The 21,377-nt window shown below is 33.0% G+C and overlaps 1 protein-coding gene and 1 long non-coding RNA gene across 12 annotated transcripts in view; one reads left to right on the top strand and one right to left on the bottom strand.

Annotated features, from left to right (window-relative positions):
* Nucleotides 1-21,377, top strand: part of LOC115232686 (FERM domain-containing protein 4A) — a 383,772-nt gene that overhangs the window by 222,515 nt on the left and 139,880 nt on the right. For all 11 annotated transcript variants that reach the window (XM_029802713.2, XM_029802715.2, XM_029802716.2 and 8 more), the window contains 6 exons: nucleotides 5,348-5,432; nucleotides 7,558-7,637; nucleotides 10,897-10,980; nucleotides 12,478-12,543; nucleotides 16,446-16,503; nucleotides 17,338-17,424. In XM_029802713.2, coding sequence (XP_029658573.1) covers nucleotides 5,348-5,432; nucleotides 7,558-7,637; nucleotides 10,897-10,980; nucleotides 12,478-12,543; nucleotides 16,446-16,503; nucleotides 17,338-17,424 — 460 coding nt within the window. The remainder of the gene's footprint in view (nucleotides 1-5,347; nucleotides 5,433-7,557; nucleotides 7,638-10,896; nucleotides 10,981-12,477; nucleotides 12,544-16,445; nucleotides 16,504-17,337; nucleotides 17,425-21,377) is intronic.
* Nucleotides 537-14,328, bottom strand: LOC118761040. The gene is made up of 3 exons (XR_004997120.1): nucleotides 14,166-14,328; nucleotides 10,773-10,777; nucleotides 537-565 (listed from the first exon to the last, which is right to left on the bottom strand). It is a non-coding gene; the product is annotated as an uncharacterized LOC118761040 (long non-coding RNA).

Here is a 21,377-nt window from a genome sequence, read left to right as displayed (position 1 = left end):
CTGAAATATTATGTGAAATCTAGCATATACACATAATGAACTCTTGTGGACTCTACTGTCATAGATGGCAAATGAGGGTTCTGCAATTTCTTATATAGTGATCAAATATTTGAGCTGTACATTAGCTCACTCCCTCCACCAAATTCATATTGTCTGTACAGGTGCACAATATGCCACATATCAGATGTTCAAGTGATCACAGTGCAACATAAAGTGAAGTACCTGGTCCAGGAATCAAAACCATGATCTTGTAATTGCAAGTGCTGTGTCCTAACCATTAGGCCATACACCAGCACATATTTGTAAATATATAAATATTATGGAATATCACTGTAAGCATCATCATCTTTGTTATGCTTGCACTTAACCATTTCCATTACGTTTCTTTTTTAAATATTTTTAAATGCAAATTGACAGTTTTGTCATGTTTACTGTCTATGGTCTGTGGCAAATACACAAAATTTCCAAATGCAGTTTATTGTTAGTCCTCAAAAAACATTAGAATTTTGATTCTGAACCAATATTTATTGTCCCCCCTCTCTCTCTCTCTCTCTCTCTGTTGTTCCTTTTTGTTTAACTATTGATCTACATTCTTGTTTTTTTCATCATTCTACTAATTTTTTTTTAATCATATTTTTGAATCAGCTATTCTCACTGCTGATATTTTTTTTCCTTAGGGATGGACACACACACATGCACACACAGAGGATTTCTTGTTCATATATTTACTATGTATGTAGTTTTGCTGACTAGCTAGCTTCTAGAAAATTCTGTTTAGTATGACCTTATGTAATAACGTGTATCATATAATGGCAGAATCTACTATTAATTTACAGATGCAATGGCATGAAATGGACAATAAAATGAATTTGGGGTAATTCTAATGAAACTTTGATTATTACCAGATGGTGCTGTCCTTTCAAATTCCACTATTGTTTCTCAATTTACATAACTTTTTGCGGAAGTTGCTTTAACTACATCTTTACACCAACTGACGCTACTCAAACATAACAATGATACTGATAATAATAATTATAATAATAATAATAGTCCTTTCTACTATAGGCACAAGGCCTGCAATTTTGGTGGAGGGTCTAGTCGACTACATCAGTGCTAGTGCTCAACTGGTACTCGATTTATCAACTCTGAAAGGATACAAGGCAAAGTCAACCTTGTTGGAATTTGAACTCAGGACATAAAGAACAACAAAATGCCACTAAGCATTTTGTTTGGCATGCTAATGATTCTGCCAGTTCACCACCTTAAATCATAATAACAGTAATGATGATAATCCTTTCTGTTATAGGCACAAGGCTTGAAATTTTAGAAAGTGGGGTTAGTCGATTACATCAACCCCAGTGCTCAGCTGGTACTTATTTTATCAACCCTGAAAGGGTGAAAGACAATGTTGACCTCAGCTGAATTTGAACTCAGATTGTTGAGACTGACAGTCTGTGCTAACAATTCTGCCAGCTCACCACCTAATAATAATGATAATAATTGTTTCAAATTTTTGGCACAAGGCCAGCAGTTTTTGAAGTGAGAGGCTAGTTCATTACATTAACCCCAGTTCTTGGTTGGAATTTTTTTTATCTGCCCTGAAAGGATGAAAGGCAAAATTGACCTTGGTGTGTTTTGAACTCAGAATGTTTAGAGCTAGAAGAAATGCTCTTAGGTATTTTGACTGATTTGCAAATGATTCTGCCAACTCACTACCAAGAATAATGATGATGATAATATTTATGCTCTGAGGTTTTAAAACTAAATATCTTGTTAGAGAAAGTTATATATTTTCTTTCATTTTAAAAAGAATATGGAAATTTGTGAAAGTGAATACAAATGCAATAAAACATTGAGAAATATAGTATGAACAAAAATGCAATTACTGGATAGCTTTCACATGTTCATTGTATAGTGAGCGACAGACTGCTTGTCAATGTATCAACTATTTCAAATGATAGTTTCAAAAATATTCCTGAAAAATTGTGTGGGAAGCCTTTTAGAATTGATCCTTTTGTTGCCGGACTCATGTTCAGTGAGTCAGAAATGAGAGGGTGAGAGAGAGGAATAGAGAGAACCAAGAATAATAACAATAAAAAAAAAAAGGAAATTAGAAGGTTGATTATATTTATTTTTTTGTTTTTATTCATGAGTATTATAATCTAGAGAACAGGTTTATTGTCATCAGGCCCTGGGCTAGGAATAAAATTGAATTCAGGATTGTCATTTCAAATTAAGAGAAGCATAATGTATGTATATATATATGGAACCTGTTTTTTGATGATGATACTTATGGAAGATTGGGAAAAGGGTTTGTATGTAATAAAAGGCGAATCCTTATATCTTGGCATTTGGGTATAATGTGTATTGATTATAAAAATAGGACACAATTTTGCATGTGATTACTCAGCTGTGTTGCCATTACAGTCTTCAGTACAGCAGAAATTCCTCTGTTGTTAGCTTGTGCTGACATTCTAGGAATATTTCAATGTTTGGTTGCGTCTTGAATTTAGAAAACTATAAAGTATATTTAGAAAGAAAGAAAAAAAGAAAACAATAGAAAGACAAGCTTCTATATAATTTAAAAACAATATCATCAATGTTGCCAATGTGCAACTGTGTAACAGGAATTTTTTTTTTTTTAAGAATTGTTCTTTGACTGATTCTGAAATATGATTTAATTATTGTTAAGTTTGAACAGTTGACTATAACCAGTAATCTACACATCTCAAATGCATCTCCATTATTATGACACTAGTGTTTATAATCAAAGAACATTAGATATATTGAAATACCTAAGAAACAATTACACAATTGTGTACCATTGAGAGCAAATCAATGTTTCCAGAGATGTCTGTATTTTTTTTGAACATGTATATGATATGATAAAGATGTTCAAGATTTAGTTTATTTTTAGTAGAAATTGGAGATAGCTAGGATGCCAGACTAGATGAATAACAGCATTTAGTTTCAAATCTCAATGTCCTAAGTTCAGATCACAGCACTGTTATCATTGCCTTTTATTCCTCTAAATACAACTCACATCATTGGCTTTTACTAATTGTTTTAGGTGTCTATGTAGTTTACAAGTAGACATAGACTATCATTTTGTCCCCTCACCTTTAATGCCACAGAACATCCAGGATGTGATGGCTGAAGGGAGAGAAAGAACTGCACTCAGCTTGTACTCATTACAGCTGAGTACATTAGGACAACATGTGAAATGTTTTGCTCAGGAACACAGTTCACACCCTGATTCAGAAATTGAACCCATGATTTATGATCAAGTGTCAGCCACCCTAACCAGTAGGCTATACATATACACTATCACTGTGGTTGCTGAAATAAATACATGGCTCAATTTAAGTGCTTACATCCTTCACTCAAAAGTTTTTGAGTTTATATCGGTGTTACTTCTTTGGTTACAAAATACACTGTAGTACTATTGAGTTAACATTAGCAGTCATTTAATGTAACTTATATGGAATCAGCTGAAAAGTATGCATTGATAGGTTGAATAACTGAGAGAGCTTTCAGAAAATTAGTTTTGTAGAGAGAAAGGCTTGTAACTAGAAGTGGGGACTTGTTACTATTTAATGATAATTTATAAAGAGATGGAAAGTAAACTTGAGATAAAGTTTGAGTGCAAATTTTCAGTTTAAATGAAAATTACAATAAAATTTTTGAAATTAGATATGAATTCTAGTGACTTTTCATAGAACATAGACAGATGGCATTTTACATACTGTTTGAGAAATATGTTTTGTTCAATATTCTTTGCAGTAAAAACAAGGGCTTTGAAAAAAATGAAGTCTCAAGAGCAGATTTTTTTTCCTATTCAATTCTGAGTAGTATTCATAACATTTTTCAGGCCTTCTGAATCTGTAAAATATAGTTTGGTAATGTTAATATGGTTTGTCTTGAACTCACATGTTAATAATTGGGGAAGAATTTAAACTATTACAGTTTTGGGAAGTAAATATTAAGGAAATGCTCATTACTGATCCAAAACACAAGGAGGTAAGACGAGGACTGGATGATTATATAAGTTTAAGGCAGATGGATAATTTGTTGGAAGCAATATAATGTTGCTATTTGGACTGTATTTGCATTACAACAGTTTTTTTTCTTTCTATTAGAAGAAAGAAGAGTTGTTTTTTACAACCTTTTAAAGCTCTCCACTGTACTAAATTGTAAATATAGTGTGCTGAAGATGATATAATGTTCAGTTTGAATTGTTTCAGATGAGTAGTTGCAGGGGTTGCCTTTTTATTCCTTGATGAATGATATAGATATCACTTTAAAAAATTTTGTCTGTAAAGAATGATTGCCATTTATCTTGTAAAATAATATTTAATCAATATAAATGTATGTCATAACTTTTAGTGAGCTCCCTAATCAACTGACAATGTTTACTTTATATATATAAAGATGTAAAGGGTGTGTAGAACTTTTAACACAATAAAATGCAGCTACTCATGCTGTAAGGTGGTTGATGAAAGAACAAATGAAGGGAAAGTTGGAAGGACTGTTTAGTTCTGCTATCAACTTCTCTAGTGCTAGTGGCATGATAAAATGCATCAAGTCCACATTGTAAAATTGTTGGTGATAGGAAAAGCATCTGGACATGAAAGAAAAGAAAAGCATGCCAAAAATAAAATTACATATCTAGCAGCAAAATTAGTCATTTCTTTCTCTGTTACTATGTTGGCTGATGACAAAGGACTGTGATGGTGGCAACATTGATAATTACAACTGTAAATTCTGAATAATGCTAATGTATACTAATTATCTTGATCAGTCAGAGACACTTTATTGCTGTTGAATAGTAAATTTAAATTGTTTTTACCATATATTTGCTGTGCTTACTATTGCTATTATCAATTCTGAATAATAAATTCTTGGTCTTGGGACTTCAAATTCTTTCTTAGTCATTGCCATGGACAGCATTTCTTTTAATAAGTGCTGCCATAGAACTCTCTCAAAATTCAATCAATATGAGAGGATATCCATTTGATATGTCAGTATCCTAAAAAAAGAATTTTTTTTCTGAGATCCTAAAGCTTTCTTCAAATGCTACTTCTGTGATTATATGTCACCCATAGTCTATTCTTCACCGTAACATTAATAAATAATGTAGAGAGTGCACTAATGTGATAACTACTTAGGAGTCAGTTTTACAAACTAATTCTAGTTTCTGGTTAAAACCAAATACTTTCCTTGGTGCTACTTTCAAACACTATTGAAATATAAGGTCTTTGTTTTTCTAGTCAAAAGAAAGGAAGAAATTTTGTGTTGAAGTTCATTGTTTTTCAGTCATTTTATTGTAATTCTTTTATTTTACTAGATTCTATGTGGAATCTATAGCACATCTTCGCGACAAGCCTGCAATAGAACTGTTTTATTTGAATGCCAAGCAAGCTATATATAAGGTATGTTTTACTAAAGTATACACCATATTTTTGTAACAAAGTTTCTGCTGCATTTATTAAGATCCCCCAAGAAAGAAACTACAAAATATTTAGTTGACATTAGCTTCAATTTCTCTCTTTAAGCTTAAATATAGATACATGTCTATTTGCTACTGAGTAGAGAAAATGCACAATGTTATGTTGACTGGATTGTTTGTGTAGATTGTACATTCCAGTCAACTAGAAAACAATGTGGCTAACCTTTATTGTTGAGGTACATGTGGTCTCTGTGGAAAAAACATACATAAATAAGATCAGCAAAGAATTCTTTTATCTTTTACTTGTTTCAGTCATTGGATTGCAGCCATGCTGGGACACCACCTTGAAGGGTTTAGTCAAACAGATCAACCGCAGTACTTATATTCTTTTTTAAGTTTACTACTTATTCTGTTGGTCTCTTTTTACTGAATTGCTAAGTTAGTGGGATGTAAGTAAGCTATCACCAGTTGTCAAGTGGTGGTGGTGGTAGATAGACACATGCACATGATGAGCTTCTTCAGTTTCCGTCTACCAGACTCGCTCACAAGGCTTTGGTCAGCCTAGTACTATAGGAGAAGGCACTTGCCCAAGGTACCACTCAGTGTGACTGAACCTGGAATCATGTAGTTGAGAAGCAAGCTTTCTTACCACACAGTCACACCCACCTCTGCCTATATAACTACACAACAACAGCTGTGCCTATACTGGGTATAAAACCTCTGTAATAGTATCATAAATGATCAGAAGAAAAATTAATTTGGCAGTCAGAAGGACTAACAAGCATTATTTGGAAAATCAATCTGTGCCACATCTAGCCCAAAGAGTTTTTGCTATAACCATTGTCTTATTTCTATTTTATAGTTTAAAAGAAATTTGACTTGATATCATTTTTAGACTTGTTCTCTTTTGTGATTATATACAGTTGATATATTAAATGGACTTTACGAAAAAACAAAATGCAAGTACTAAATGTTCACAATGTGTTCATGTAATGGCAGATCTCACACTGTTTCTCATGGCAAACTAACTCATTCTACTTCATGAATTTTTAGACTTAATATTTATTAACATTCCATCATTGGTTTCCTATGATCCTGCTGTTTCCCTTAAAGTTGTTAGTGATAAGAGGAAACCATGAACATTTTGCTGCACCTAAAAATATATTAGACAGAGTTGTCAGGACAGATTTTCTCTTTTTATTTTCAATGTAACATAGAAGTTAACCTCTTAACTTAGACACCAATTCAACTTAAACCTAAATTCATTTGACTCTTAATTGTAAATGGTTAAGAGGTGTGACCATTTTGCTTGTGATGTATTATGTCAGGCCATTGATAAATTTGCTTTCAGTTGTTTGACTGTGACCATGTTGGTGCACCACCTTGAAGAACTTTTAGTTGAATGTACCAATCCCACTGGTGTCTTTTTGCTGAACTGCTAAGTTACAGGAATGTAAACACACCAGCAGTGGTGGGGAGGGGATAAACACAGACATAAAAACACTCTCACACACACGCAAAAACTGAGCCTGCCACAACTTAATAAGAGCTGTAAAGTGAAGAATCTAGCCATATAATCATTTTATAAGATCAAAAGCAAAAAAAAAAAAGGCCCGATTTTCATACAAGCTGGGAATTTATTTAAGTTTGTAAAAGCTCAATACAGTTTTTATCTATTGTTACTCGACATGTTCCCTTATTGTTTATCTGTTAATAATAAATATTTTTGCTTTTCATAATTTAGCCATTGTTGATATGGTGTTAAGGTATGTGTGTCCCATGACAGACATCTTATTTCCATACAGCTGACATCTGGCTACATATTTCCACCTATCTATAGTTTGCACAATCTGAAAAAGAGAATTAACAATCACCATTTCCTTTTTATATTTAACCATTAACACTCAATGCATAGATTAATTCCTTCCCCAAGTTACTTTTTTTTTTTTTTTTCAATAAAATGATTTTTTTGCAATAAAACTTAATTTTATTTATTTGCTATTTGGTTTAATTAAACTCTCAGCAAACCTACATTGCCTATTGAAAATTCAACTTTTCATACACAATGACCATTTGGCCTTTCTTTGACTTTTTCTTTTCTTTTGCAGGGCCTTCTTGAGTGTAATAGTGAAACAGTATTTGAACTTGCGGCTTATGTATTGCAAATAACTTATGGAAATTTTACAACGTAAGCTTTTGAATTTTAACTGTCATTAAATAAGTTTATATCACTCTAAAAAATAAAATTTCTGCTACTGTTAATCTCAAGACATAGGGATGATTAAAGACATTTGGAGTATGTGTGATTATATTCTTGAGTTTTTGTATGTATATGTTGGTGTGTCTGTAACACACATGCCATCATCATCATTTTCATGTCTATTTTCCATGTTGTTATGGATTAGCTGGTTTTTTAAACTGGAGAACCATCACAACCTTAGTATGGTTTCTACAGATATTTTCACTGTTTTTTTCATGGCACCTGCAGTGGTGAGGTTGCCTTGTAACTTGCAAAACCAAAGAGGTCCCTTTCCTGAGGAGTAAAATAGAAAAGGGGTGGGCTAGTTTATAGAAGGTGTTTGTTGTAGGTGAGTGAAAGGTCTTCCACAATAATAGGTCTTTCCATATTCAAGTGTACACAAATGAGTCAAATGTCATTGTACATGCATATATGTTATTCAAAGCTACTTTCTGCAATTCTAACAAGGAGTTACACCCTTTTTACTTGTGTGATTTTATGCTACCATGGTAACTATTTATCTATTTTTTCCGTGTTTATTGTTAACAAGGGAAACACACACACACACATATACATATATATAGTTATGTAATTATATAAAGTATGATAGTTTAAAGTTAAGTATTTAACATATCTTATGATCATTTTGCAAAGGTATTGTCTTTATAATGCAATCCAAGATTGATAAATATTGATAGGCAATACTTCCACTCATCATGATAGGCAAGGAACTAAATATAATAATAACAAAAAACACTCTCTGAAAGATATGCAAATCCCTAAATCAATATGTAAATGTTATAAATTAACCAATAACAGTGGAAAGAGAGAAATTAATTGGTATACACCTCCATTTTCATTAAACGTTAGGGGTTTAGCAAAAAAGTTTTTCAATGTAGTTAAAAAATGCTTTCCTAGTAATCATAAATATCACCACATATTTTAACAGATCATCAATTAAAATATCTTCTCTACAGTGCCAAACATAGGATCAATTATCAGCAGTTCTAATAGAAGAAAAATTAATAAATATAAAAATAGCTTTAGAAATAGCAAAAATAACAATACTAATAACAAAATATGAAGTAGCACTAGGATTCCATATAATACTCAGAATATGAGAACACGTAGCTATAATATAGATGTAACAAAATCCCAGCGTAATTCTAAAAATCATACATTTGAAAATATGCCTTAGGTAATACAACACTACAAGCTAATAACAATAATAATTCTCAAATAGTAAATATATCTAACTCTATGACAAATTATCCTCCAGTAAATTCACTGATAATACCACACACCATAATAAATAATCATAATGATATTAGGCATTATACCTCTGAACAGAAATATAAAAATATAAATTGCTCATGTAAAAATAAAGAATTATGTCCTTTAGAAGGCAAACATTTAACGTAATATACAAGTGCATTGTTACATTAACTGATAATTCACATAGTATGGTATACATAGGGAGTTCTGTTAACTTTAAACAAAGATTTTTAGCACACATACATTCTTTTAAGCCGAATATAACCAGTAATACTACCTCATTAGCTACTTATATACACAAACTTAAAGAAAGCAAAGTTAACTATAGATTAGATTGGTCAATAATAGACTCAGCCACATAAATCTTCTAGTTGCCATCTCTGTACAAAAGAATCACTGTATATATTATTATATAGACAAAATAATTTAATAAATTGTCAATTGGAAATGCTATCAACATGTAGACATAGGCTCTATAAAACTTTTAAATATCATAAAAGATCTAATAAGGATTTACATTAGCAACTATTTATTTTTCCTAGTAGTGATATTAAAATAAGAAGATATTTACAAACAAGTTGGTAGATAATTATAATTATTTGAGTATACGCATTTTTACACAACATAAATTATATATTTGACAAATATTAAATAGGTCTTCCTGAAATTCGAATCTGTGCACATCTAATCTACAGTAAATGGATGTTACAGTTACATTAAATTTTAAAATTTTAATTGGCATTTTCCAGTTATACAAATACAAATATAAACACAATACTTTGACCACTCGGAGTGGTTGGCATTAGGAAGGGCATCCAGCTGTAGAAACTCTGCCAGATCAAGATTGGAGCCTGTTGCAGCCATCTGGTTTGCCAGTCCTCAGTCAAATCGTCCAACCCATGCTAGCATGGAAAGCAGATGTTAAACAACGATGACGATGATATATATATATATATATATATATAGTTATCCGTAATAATGAAGGGTGAAATTAATTAATTTGGAATAATTATCAATTACACCAAGTAGTCTTCGGCATGTAAAAGCCTCATTCGAGGAAAATTTAAGTAATACTAAGCAATAAAGGGTTTAGCAACGAATTGCCTTACCACATACCGAATTTAGAAATAGCAGTCAAAGAGTTATAGCTATTTCTTCTACTAAAAAGGGAGATCTCAGTAAAAACAGCAATTGGAAGGCAGACACAAACAGGTAAGAGAGAATGTGGTAAGGCAATTCGTTGCTAAACCCTTTATTGCTTATATATATATTTATATATATATATACTCTTTATGCTTTTCTACATCTATGAATCACATATGGAATGCAAGATAAAATACGGGATACATATTACACAAAATTATGGATTACTGTGGAGTATTTCCCAAGGATGGATATACAGACTTCAAAAAATTTTTATACAAAAGTGTACCTACGCAAATCAAAGCCAGTAACTTTTAATTTATATTTAAAAAAAAAACACCCTTTTCATATATTCTTTCATATTTTAAAAATAGCATTTGATTAATTATACAAACTTCACCCTCTCCATCTCTGATGAATGGAAGTATTGCCTATCAATGTTTATCAATCTTGGATTCCATTATAAAGACAGTACTTTGGTGAAACGATCGTAAGATGCATTAAATATTTAACTTTAAACTGTCATACTTCATATTTTGTATATTTAAATATAATATATAATATATTTTTAATACATTATGTGTTCATATGACTGGTATGTGGTTATAACTTTGATATCTCACGCTAAGAAATGCTATGGTGTGCATGTGTTTGTAAATGGCCAACATGACCTCTTTCAGAATGTAATTGAAACCTAAATTGTTCTTTCCTATAATGATAATTTTTTGTTGCTTTGTTTAAGTATGGTGGTATTTTTATAATTAATCTATCAATTTATATATTACTGCAGGGTGGAAAATGCTCGTGAAGATTTGAAAAAGTTATATGTTGTCCCAACCCGAACGTTACAAGAACATCCTTCTCTAGGTTACTGGTATGTAAAATCTTTTAATATTATATTACAAGAGTTTTTTTTTTCATTTATGAGTTCATGGATTTATTGAGAAGTTGAGATGATTATTAACCTTTGGGTCATGGTTTTGACCTTTATTACAGTCAGTGAGTGATAAATCTTAGGCAAATTATATCATTTGCTTGGCATTACTTTGCTTAACAGCAAAATTTAACATCAACCTTAGAGTTTAAATGGTCCAGATCAAAAACTTAAAGTTCATACTTTCATGAATCACAATCTTTAAGATGATGTTTAACTCTTTACATAACTATTACAGATAACTTTCCATTCAAAATTGAGGTATCTACTCCCCAAAGCTGAATGAAGTGAGGTAGTGACATAGAGTTAGTGTCTTGTTGAGCTGAGTTCAAATGTCAGTATACAAAAGCATCAGCTCTGACTCGTCAATATATGATACTACCAGTTTTAATACTGATTCCTCTATTTGTTACTAGACTAAAAAAAAATTGTAGAGGAATCAAACTACTGGATCAGGTTATGAAAGTCATAGTACAATTAATTTGTAACAGGGTAGAGCTAAATGAAATACAGTTGGGTTCTGTTCCCGGAAGAGGTACCATGGATGTAAGCTTCCTTGTGAGGCAACTACAAGAGAAATACTTAGCTAAGAGTAAACCACTATGCCTGGCATTCAATGACTTGGAGAAGGTATTTAACAGAGTACCATGTTCAGTGATCTGGTGGTCACTAAGGAAACTAGGCATACACAAATGACTTGTGAAGGCTGTACAAACTATGTATAAAGAGGAACTCAGTAAAATGATTTCAGTGATGAATTTAATATGAAGGTAAGAGTCCATCAAAGCTCACTCCTCAATCCCCTCCTATTCATCATACTCTTTCAGGCCACCACAAAGGAGTTTAAGACTGGCTGTCCATGGTAATTCTAATACGTTAATGATGTTTTAATTTGAATTTATTGGGGAACTGGAGAGAAAATTCCAGGCTAGGAAGCTAATGTTACAAAGGTTAGCATCAGGTCATTATTGTGCAGAAATGTCTATGATTAGCCAATCGATTCCTAACACATAGATAATATGTGCTGATCATGATGCCCTTAGTTTACTGTATAGAACTTTTCTTAGACATGCAATTTCAAACTGTACCATTGCTACCACTATGCCTAAATATTTGGTCAAATTCTTTTTCTGAATGACATCAGATATACACTCAACTATCAGCCAACCGAATTAAGTTGCATATTTTCCAACCACAAGATATATTACCAATCTGAGCATGTTCATTTCATATGCACTAAAATGAACTAAATGTAGACAAACAATCTTTACTACAATTTTACTTGTATTGCTAAGACAAAACACAGTAGAAAGTTAAACAGTTAGTCACGCTTATGTGTGTGTGTGTGTCTGTATGTATATTTATATGCTCAAAGAAAACACTTAAAAACATGTGATTTGCTCATTTCTAATCTGCATCTTTCTTTTCATTTTTCAGTGAAGAGCGTGTTTTATTCCATTATCAAAAGATCGAAGGCACTTCAAGAGGTCTTTCTATTGTTAAGTAAGTCTTTTGTTATGCTACTATATGGAATGATAGTTTGGTAAAAAAAAAAAAAAAAGAATCAAAGGATGCAAGTAGAAGGAAGATGCTTGCAAGAAAATCAAAGAAAACATGGGTAGAAATGGTAAAATCTTATCTCAAGATCCTGGACTTCACGAAGGAGATGACAAAGGACCATGACAAGTAGTGATATGCTGGGAAAACATACATAGATATGATGATGAGTATAATGATAGTGGGGCCTTGTTACGATCCTGTGTTCAATGACAAACTTTCTGATACTGTATTCAAACATGAAATTCAGAATTCCAAAGCTGCATCTTACACAACCAATCATGGAAATGTACCTCTAAGATATGTGTGTGTGTGTGAACATGAAATATGATGGTGGTGATGGAGATTGGTTTGTATAACATCTACATCACCAACAACCATTGTGCTGCTGTCTATCATTCTTCCACTCTCTTTTCCATTACTCTCAGCCATTGCAACAATATTAATCAAATTTTCATCTACCACCCCACCCCCCACTTTGTTACTCTCACATATGTCACTCACACCCTTTCTTATGAATGAAAATACCTACTGCCATTCTCACTTCCACCTATCATGTCACCTCTGTAGTGAGGGACATCATTGCATTTGATGTCCTTATTCATTCCCCTCTTTTCCATCACCTTTATTGTTAGCCAGCTCTTTCTCTCTCACTTCACTCCTTTCCTTATCACTCATTATTGAGAAGCATTACACTCACTTTCTTACTACCACCCATCCTCATAACTATCTATCACTCCTTCTTTCAATACTCCCTTTATCCCCCAATCCTCTCTTTCCTCCATCACATTGCTCTTGTTGCTTCTATTCAGTCTCTATCAGCAATCATCATGTTGCTCTCTCTCTCACTCTCTCTCTCCTTCCCTCCCATTAACCTTTCAGTTATGTTACTTCTAACCAATCTCTTTACCATCAACCATCAATCATATAGTTGTCTTTCAGTCTCTCACTCCCTACTTCCATTACTCTTGCTCCTATGATTCTGGCTCTCTTCTTTCCCTATTTTTATCACCATCTCAATCTGTTCCTCCTGAACAAATATATGGAGATAATACAGAGAGAATGCTTTGGTCATGCTGAAGACAAGACAACCTCTCTAGTGCAGTGTCATAATAAAATGCATCTGACATGCATTATAAAGTAGTTGGTAATAAGAAGAGCATCCTGCTGTAGAAACTGCAACAAAAGTAAATGTGAAAGGGATACACGGCCCCTTATCCATCTCAGAAGACAGTTACTCCTAAGAACTGGCAACTGCACAATCTGTGCCATCATGAAAAAGCTGCTGTAGATGATTGTGTGTTTATGTTACTGTTTTTTAAATGTAAAATGGTGATAACCAGAATTGATCCTTTTTTTATTAAATGAATGTTCTATATGCTAGAGATGCAGGAAATGGATTTCTGTGACGTTCATTATAATGTTCTTTTCCTAAAGCTGTAGATGAAACAAGAGGAGTGAAATTCAGTCAGAAATCTGTACCATGTTGTATGCTTGATTCACTGCTACCTTACTCCTTACTCTATTCTTTCACTGGAATGGCTTGGCTCTCCATTGCTTATGACAACAAGTGTTCCAGTTGTATTGATCAATGGAATAGCCTGCTTGTGAAATTAATGTGCAAGTAGCTGAGCACTTCACAGACACGTGTACCCCTAACGTAGTTCTCAGGGAGATTCCACATGATACAAAATGTGATGCAGAATGTGACAATGTACCCTTTGAAATATGGGTACAACTCATTTTTGCCAGCTGAGTGAATATGAGCAATGTGTAATAAAGTGTCCTACACAAGGAAACAACACACTGTCAGGAATCGAACTCAACCTTATGATCATGAACTGAATACTCTAACCACTAAGCCATACACCTTTACTACTCTTTACTCTATGCTGGAATATCCAGTATTTATTTTTAAAGTTTTTAAGGAAAGGGTTATAAACATCACACTTACATTTGATTTTAAGCTTAATACATAAAATATTTGGTGCAATTATGTGCTAGGCTAGTAACAGTGACTTAAATCTGTAAATTTATGAATTTGAAAAGAGGCACATTTTAACATAAAAGTAGGTATCGCTGCAGAGCCCCATAGAAGAGGCAACAAGCACAATTTGATCATGCAAAAACCCACTTTTTGCTTGATCATTTTCATGTCAAAATACATTATTTTCCTGTAGACAATTATACATCATTTGAAAGTTCTGAATGTGAGCTTTGTTCTCACATACTTTTGGTAAAAATCCAACACTTACATATTATGCTAGGTCCCTTCAATCACCCTCATATTTCCACTCTTTTACAACGTTTGTCCTGTTTTTGTTCTTGGCTGCTGAATTGTAGTGCTCGTTCCAGTTCAATGTGCTGGAGTACTATAATTCAATTTGTGTTGAAAATGATACTGTCATGAAACGGACACTTTTTGCTTTATTTTGATATGAAATGTCAATGGGGTGGTCTCCTTGTGTTGACATCGCGTGGTAGTTATAAAGGAGTATCAACCATACAAGTAGTGTCATTCATTTTCAATCTTCTATGAAAACATAACAGGCCTTGTGGAAATATTACCTTGCTTGGAAACGAGAAGGTTAGCAACAGGAAGGGCATCTGGTCATAGAAAATCTTGATAAATTCTGTCCAATACATGCAAGCATGGAAAAGTGGACATTAAAACTATAATGGTGATTTGGGATGAAGTCTTTTTTATTGCTGTCAAATTTATCTGGAACATAATTAAATACTACAAGACATTAATACAGTATGCTACCGTTTCTGTATTCCATTACCGTTAATCATTACCATTGTTATATATTTGTTTTTCATTGCTGGCAGGGGCTGGATAATCTCACAAGGTCTCCTTGCTTGTTGTAGCCCTAGCCCTTTGTGACTGGCACATATGGTTAAAAAAAAAATTTTTTTAAACTACCAATCTTTTTTTGTCATATAAGCTTTCTTATTTGGCATGGTTTTTGAATGATTGCTCTTCCTACCACTAATCACATGAATTTGGTGCATTTTTATTCTGCTACCCAGCCCTAAAATGGTTGTCTGCCACAACAGTAAAGAAACCTGTCTACTCTATAACAGGTTTTATTTGCAGTTAATGCTCCCCTAGATGAGTTGCATGCACTGCAGCATGCAGAGTCCTTATCTCCTCTGTTCACTTTCTCCTTCTTGATAATGAATTATATGAGTGGGAACAGTTCATTGAATCTGACTCTAGTACTTGATAGGTGCTTATTTTAAGGCAGAGTCAACTTGGATGGAAACTGATCTCAGAATGTTAAGGGATGTAACTAAATACCAAAGAGTATTTGGTCAAGTAGTCTACTTTTACAGCCATCCTAATATTAGTTAAATACGAAGCTTTTATGTGCTCACTCATGAAAATAGCAGCTAAATCTCTTGACTAACATCCTTATTACCTTAGAACAAAATGAAATTTTGATAATACAGTCCTTTGTAAAATGCTAGGAGGACAAAACGGATGGTCATATCTAGAATGTATTTGATCGGAGGCCTTATCAGTTAGGTCTGACATGGATCTAAACAGCAACAACTTTGAGAATGTATATGTAATCAAGGAATAACGTGAAAAATAATTGAAGCAACCACTGCAGTCTAACATTACAGTTTACCCTTACATGTTTGTGTTCGATTGTTTTACTAGTTGTATATTTGCTCCTTAATAGCAAAATCATAATAATGTGTGTAGTCACAGTCTAACAAATTATTGTCAGTCATTCACACGCAAAGTTCTTTAAATCCACAAAAGTATTGTTTTAAATGTTATATTTCATCAAAATGTTTTGTTTGTATTGACTCTGTTATGTATATATTTTTTCTAGTTACATGACAATATGTGAAAGTTTGCCTACATATGGTATTCACTATTATGAAGTAAAAGTAAGTTATACATGATTTTTGAATGTTTAATTCTCAAACAATTTCTTCTTTTTTTATAGTGTCTGTGTACTTTATCTTCAGTTGGAATGGCTTTATTTCTGTTCATATCTAATAACCACATTGACACAGATCACACAACTTCCCCTGACAGTTAAACTTTCTCTTCTTTATCCTGTTCCTTAGTGGAATTGTAGCAACCACACTCTCTCTCTTTATATCTTTATCTTTCCTGCTCTTTCCAGTGAAGCTATGCATATAGGGTGAGAATGTACCAAAGTGCTTATACCCTATATTGCTAGTGTTTGAAATTAGCAAATATAGGTTGAAAAACACATTTTTTAAAACACTTTGTTCATATCTAAAGACATTAACCCTAACAGATCTATATATATTAACTCAGAACTTGGTTGATGGACTTTGGCTGTGAGTCAGACCAGTCCATCCAAAATATGAAAGAATGGACTTTAACTCTTTAGCATTCAGATTACTCTATTAAATGTAATGCTTATTCATTTACGTTGTTGTGAATTAATCATGCATTATCTCACAGCTTTGAAACTTCAATGATTTCAATTGTTTTTAGGATAGCCTTGTAGGAGCAGTGGGAGAGGCTGGATTTGACTAGTATGTCCATAAAACAGAGTTTTGTGGTAATAGTGATAATTGTAGTATATCAAATTTAATCTTTTAATTTTGTTTCCTTCTTTTAGTAAACTAATTTTTTTTCATCTTCTTTAAGTCATATGTTGAATGCTGGTGCAAAAAAAAAAATTAAAGAATAATGACTAAATTTAAGTTGTCTGTCTTATTTTTTTTCCATCTTTCAATTTCTAGGATAAAAAAGACATTCCATGGTGGCTTGGCATTAGCCATAGAGGTATCTCGGTTTATGATAAAACAGATAAACAGACACCTCGAAAGGTATGTAATGTTTTACTATTACATTTAGACAAATTTCCTTAACTACTAGCCAATCAGAATCATTAGCCAGACTCACAGTCACATACAGTTAAGGAAATTTGTCTCAAGGTGGCAAACTGGTAGAACAATTTAGAGAAAAGGGTAAATTAATTACATCAACCCCAGTGCTCAATTAGTACTTATTTTATTGATCCTGAAGGGCTGAAAAGCAAAGTTGACCATGGCAGAATTTGAATTCAGGACATTAAGTTGGATGAAATGACACTAAGCATTTTGCCCAGCATGCCGACAGTTCTACCAGTTTGCCACCTTGAGTCACATATAAAATATTGGTTTAAATTTTGGCACAGGGCCAGCAGTTTCGGTGGAAGAGTTAAATTGATTACATTGACCCCAATACTCAACTGGTACTTATTTTATCAACCTTGGAAAGATGATAGGCAAAGTCAATGTCATCAGCTTTTGAACTCAGAACATAAAGACGGGTGAAATGCTGCTAAGGATTTTGCCCCAGTGTGCTAACCATTCTGCCAGCTTGTCATCTTGAGTCACCTATAAAATATTGGAAATCAAACATAAAAGCTTGTTCACCAAAGAATACGGAGCTCCACCTGAAATATTTAGATATGTTTCTTTTTTACAGTATACTAACATTTTTTTTTTTACTGAGTTAACTTGCCAGTATTGACCATTAGTAGACTCTTTGAATTTTGTTGATTAATTTTGATTATTATATATAAAATATCTTCCTCAAACAGTTGTCTTGTGATGGGTGTGTGTATGTGTACACACAACACACACACACACACACACACACACACACACACACACACACACACACATATATTTGTTGTTAAGTGGGAGCAGTTGTTGTAATCCTTAATGTCGGATTGTTATAATGCCCACCTTGGTATAGCAGTATAGTTGTTAGACCAATAAAGACACAACTACTTCATACTCTCTCTCTCCCTCTCTCTCTACTAACTGATCTCACCTTATTCATAATGACTTGCATATACCACTCATCACATGGGAGGAGTGTACCATTATTACTATTACCCCCATAACAACAGTATTAGTTCAAAATAGCATTATGTATAGCTCACTTAAAATAGATATACTGTAGGAATCCAGAAAACTGCAGTATCCATCTCGAGAAAGCATCTCATATAGATAATAGAGCTAAAAAGCACAAAATTATATTAGTAGCAAATGTGAAGTGTCTAGCAGCAATGGCAGAATTGATAAATTGATATTTCTGCTTCTTTTAATGTCATCAGCAGCAAATATCTACTAGTAACCACATGCCTAGAGAAATTTAGCCTCTACTGATATAGAAAATCAATTTATTTAACAAGCCACTGGTGCTGCAAATAGCTAGCAGGCTGAGTAAAAATTCATTATTAGTAACAAGTGCAATATTAATTCAAAATATGGTTCTGTATATCTCACTTCGGTGGATATACTATAGAAAGCCATAAAACTGTGTTATTCCTCTTGAGAAAGCATCTCATACAAACAGAGCTAAAAACACAGAAGTATATCAGTAGTAGATGAAAAGATAACAAAATGCTATTCTGAAGTAATACTGCTCTTGTTACTAATAACAAATTTTTATTCAGCCTGATGGCTATTTGTGACATCATTGTTTCGTTTATCACTGTTTTTCTATATTAGTCAAAAGCTAAATTTGTCTAAGTATGAAGTTGCTTGTAGATAGTTACTACTGGTGATGCACAATGAAGCAGAAATCTAGATTTAACAATTCTACCACAGCTGCTAGATATTTTTCATCTGCTACTGATATATTTTAGTGCTTTTTAGCACTATACATCTATGGAAGATGCTCTCTTGAGACAAATATTGCTGTTTGCTTGCCTTACATCTATGTTCAGTAAGATATGCAGAATGATGCACACACACACACACAAACACATAAATGCAAAATAAGGTGGAAAATATAATACTGCCGTACAAACAGTAGAGTAATATGCCTTTTATTAAAGCTGGAAATATCTTCACAAACTGTTACACAGCTTCACATTAGCATTTGTCAGATAGTTGTGATCATATGAACATGAAACTCTGAGTAATGATTGAAGTTTTTTTGGTTTTTATTAAAAAGTATATATATATACACACACACACACACAACACACACACACACCACACACACACACACACACACACACACACACATATGTATGTATATTATATAGGTTTGTGTGTGCATGTGGGTTTCTGTTAATGTTTACGTTCTGTACTAAGCTACAAATAGTCAACAGTTCTCTGCCAACAAAATATTAGTTAGCTCTACCCGTTCCATAACAAGTTGAATAAAAATCTTGAAAAAACAGGAAGGTCATCTGGTTGTAAAACAGTGTCTCATTAATATGCAAGAATGGAAAAACAAATGTAAAACCAACAAACAAATGAACACATTGTAATATATCAAAGTGGTTTTCTTGTGACTGTTTCATATAGCAGATGTGTGTAAGTATAAATATCACATAACTTTCCTCATTCAAAATTGTGACAATGAGGAATTTAACAACTGTATATGTTCCAACAATGAGTATATCACTGTCAGGATGTAATTTTTATTTTATACATTTCCTTCTTTCTGTATTCCTCTGGGTAGAGTGGTTTTCAAAATTTGAATTCTTGTGAAATGCTATTTCACTGCTGTATAATCTTATGTCTGAAAGAGAGTGTTTACAGCTTATCTACTAAATTGACTGTTTTTGCATTGTTGTTAGTATTTCTACTATTTGTCACTGTATTTCCACGCCCTGGTCACACGAGATAGAATTACCTTCTAGGTGTTAATCAATAAAAGAAAAAGATGTATTGTAAATGCACACATACATCCAAAATATATTAACACATACACACATGCATTTCTGGACTGTTGTTCTGAATAGCAGTTAACATTAGCTGTAACAGCTCTGTTAAGAGTAATGGAATTTCTTGTAATGGGAAAATGAATTTTAAATTCGGCTCACTATGAGCATTTGATATCTATAAAGAACTTTTTGTCTATGTTGAAATCTTATTCTAAACACTCTGGTCTGTTATCAAATTTGCAGTCCTATAACTTGATAATGTTATCTGCTCCCTCTTCTACTGTTCTGCTGTTATTTGATTTTATTGTAAATCAGAAGCATGTGGGTGTAGATAAATGGGTCCAAGATTCTAAACTAAAGTGGTTTAGGATATTTTTCAAACCTAACAGTTGCCAGCTCTGTTGATGTGTAAGTGTCGTTCCTGGGAGAAATTGTAAAGCGCTGGACAAAATGCTTTATGGCATTTAGTTACTTCCCTTTAAATTTTGAGTTCAAATCCTATTGTGATCCGCTTTGCCATTCATTAGTATTGAGTTGATGAAAATAAGTTTTAAAAAACCCACTCAACTAACAATGCTGTCTACAGAAGTTTGTGATTATGCTCCAATATTGAAAGTCATTATTATAATCGTTGTTGATGAAAGCTATCAGTAAAGTGCCAGACAAAATGCCTTTCAGTATTTTGTTGTTGACTGCATCCCTCCCCACCAAAATATGTAGCCTTGTACCTGTGTAAGAGACCATTATTATTAATAGCATCACTTTATTGAAGACTGGATCATTGAATTAACTTTTCCTGGTTTTCCCTTCTCTGTAACTAAGCTTCAAAGGCTAAATGATATTTTTTCACCTAATGGAATATGTAGATAAGATTGCAAATGAGAGATGCTGTTGTCTCAGCGAATCAACTTTCAATATTAAGCATAAACTAAGGAGGCAAGCTGGCAGAATCATTAATTAGCATTCTAGCATTTCATGCAGCTTTATGTTCTGAGTTCAAATTCCACTGAGGTCAACTTTGCCTTTCACCTTTCAGGGTCGACACAATAAGTACCAGCTAAGCATTGAGGTTGATGTAATTGACTTACTCCAACCCTGAAATTGCTG

This window comes from Octopus sinensis, linkage group LG2 (genome assembly GCF_006345805.1).
Source record: "Octopus sinensis linkage group LG2, ASM634580v1, whole genome shotgun sequence".
In the NCBI taxonomy this organism is placed as follows: Eukaryota; Metazoa; Mollusca; class Cephalopoda; order Octopoda; family Octopodidae; genus Octopus; species Octopus sinensis.
This window is presented reverse-complemented; position numbering and strand designations above follow the sequence as displayed.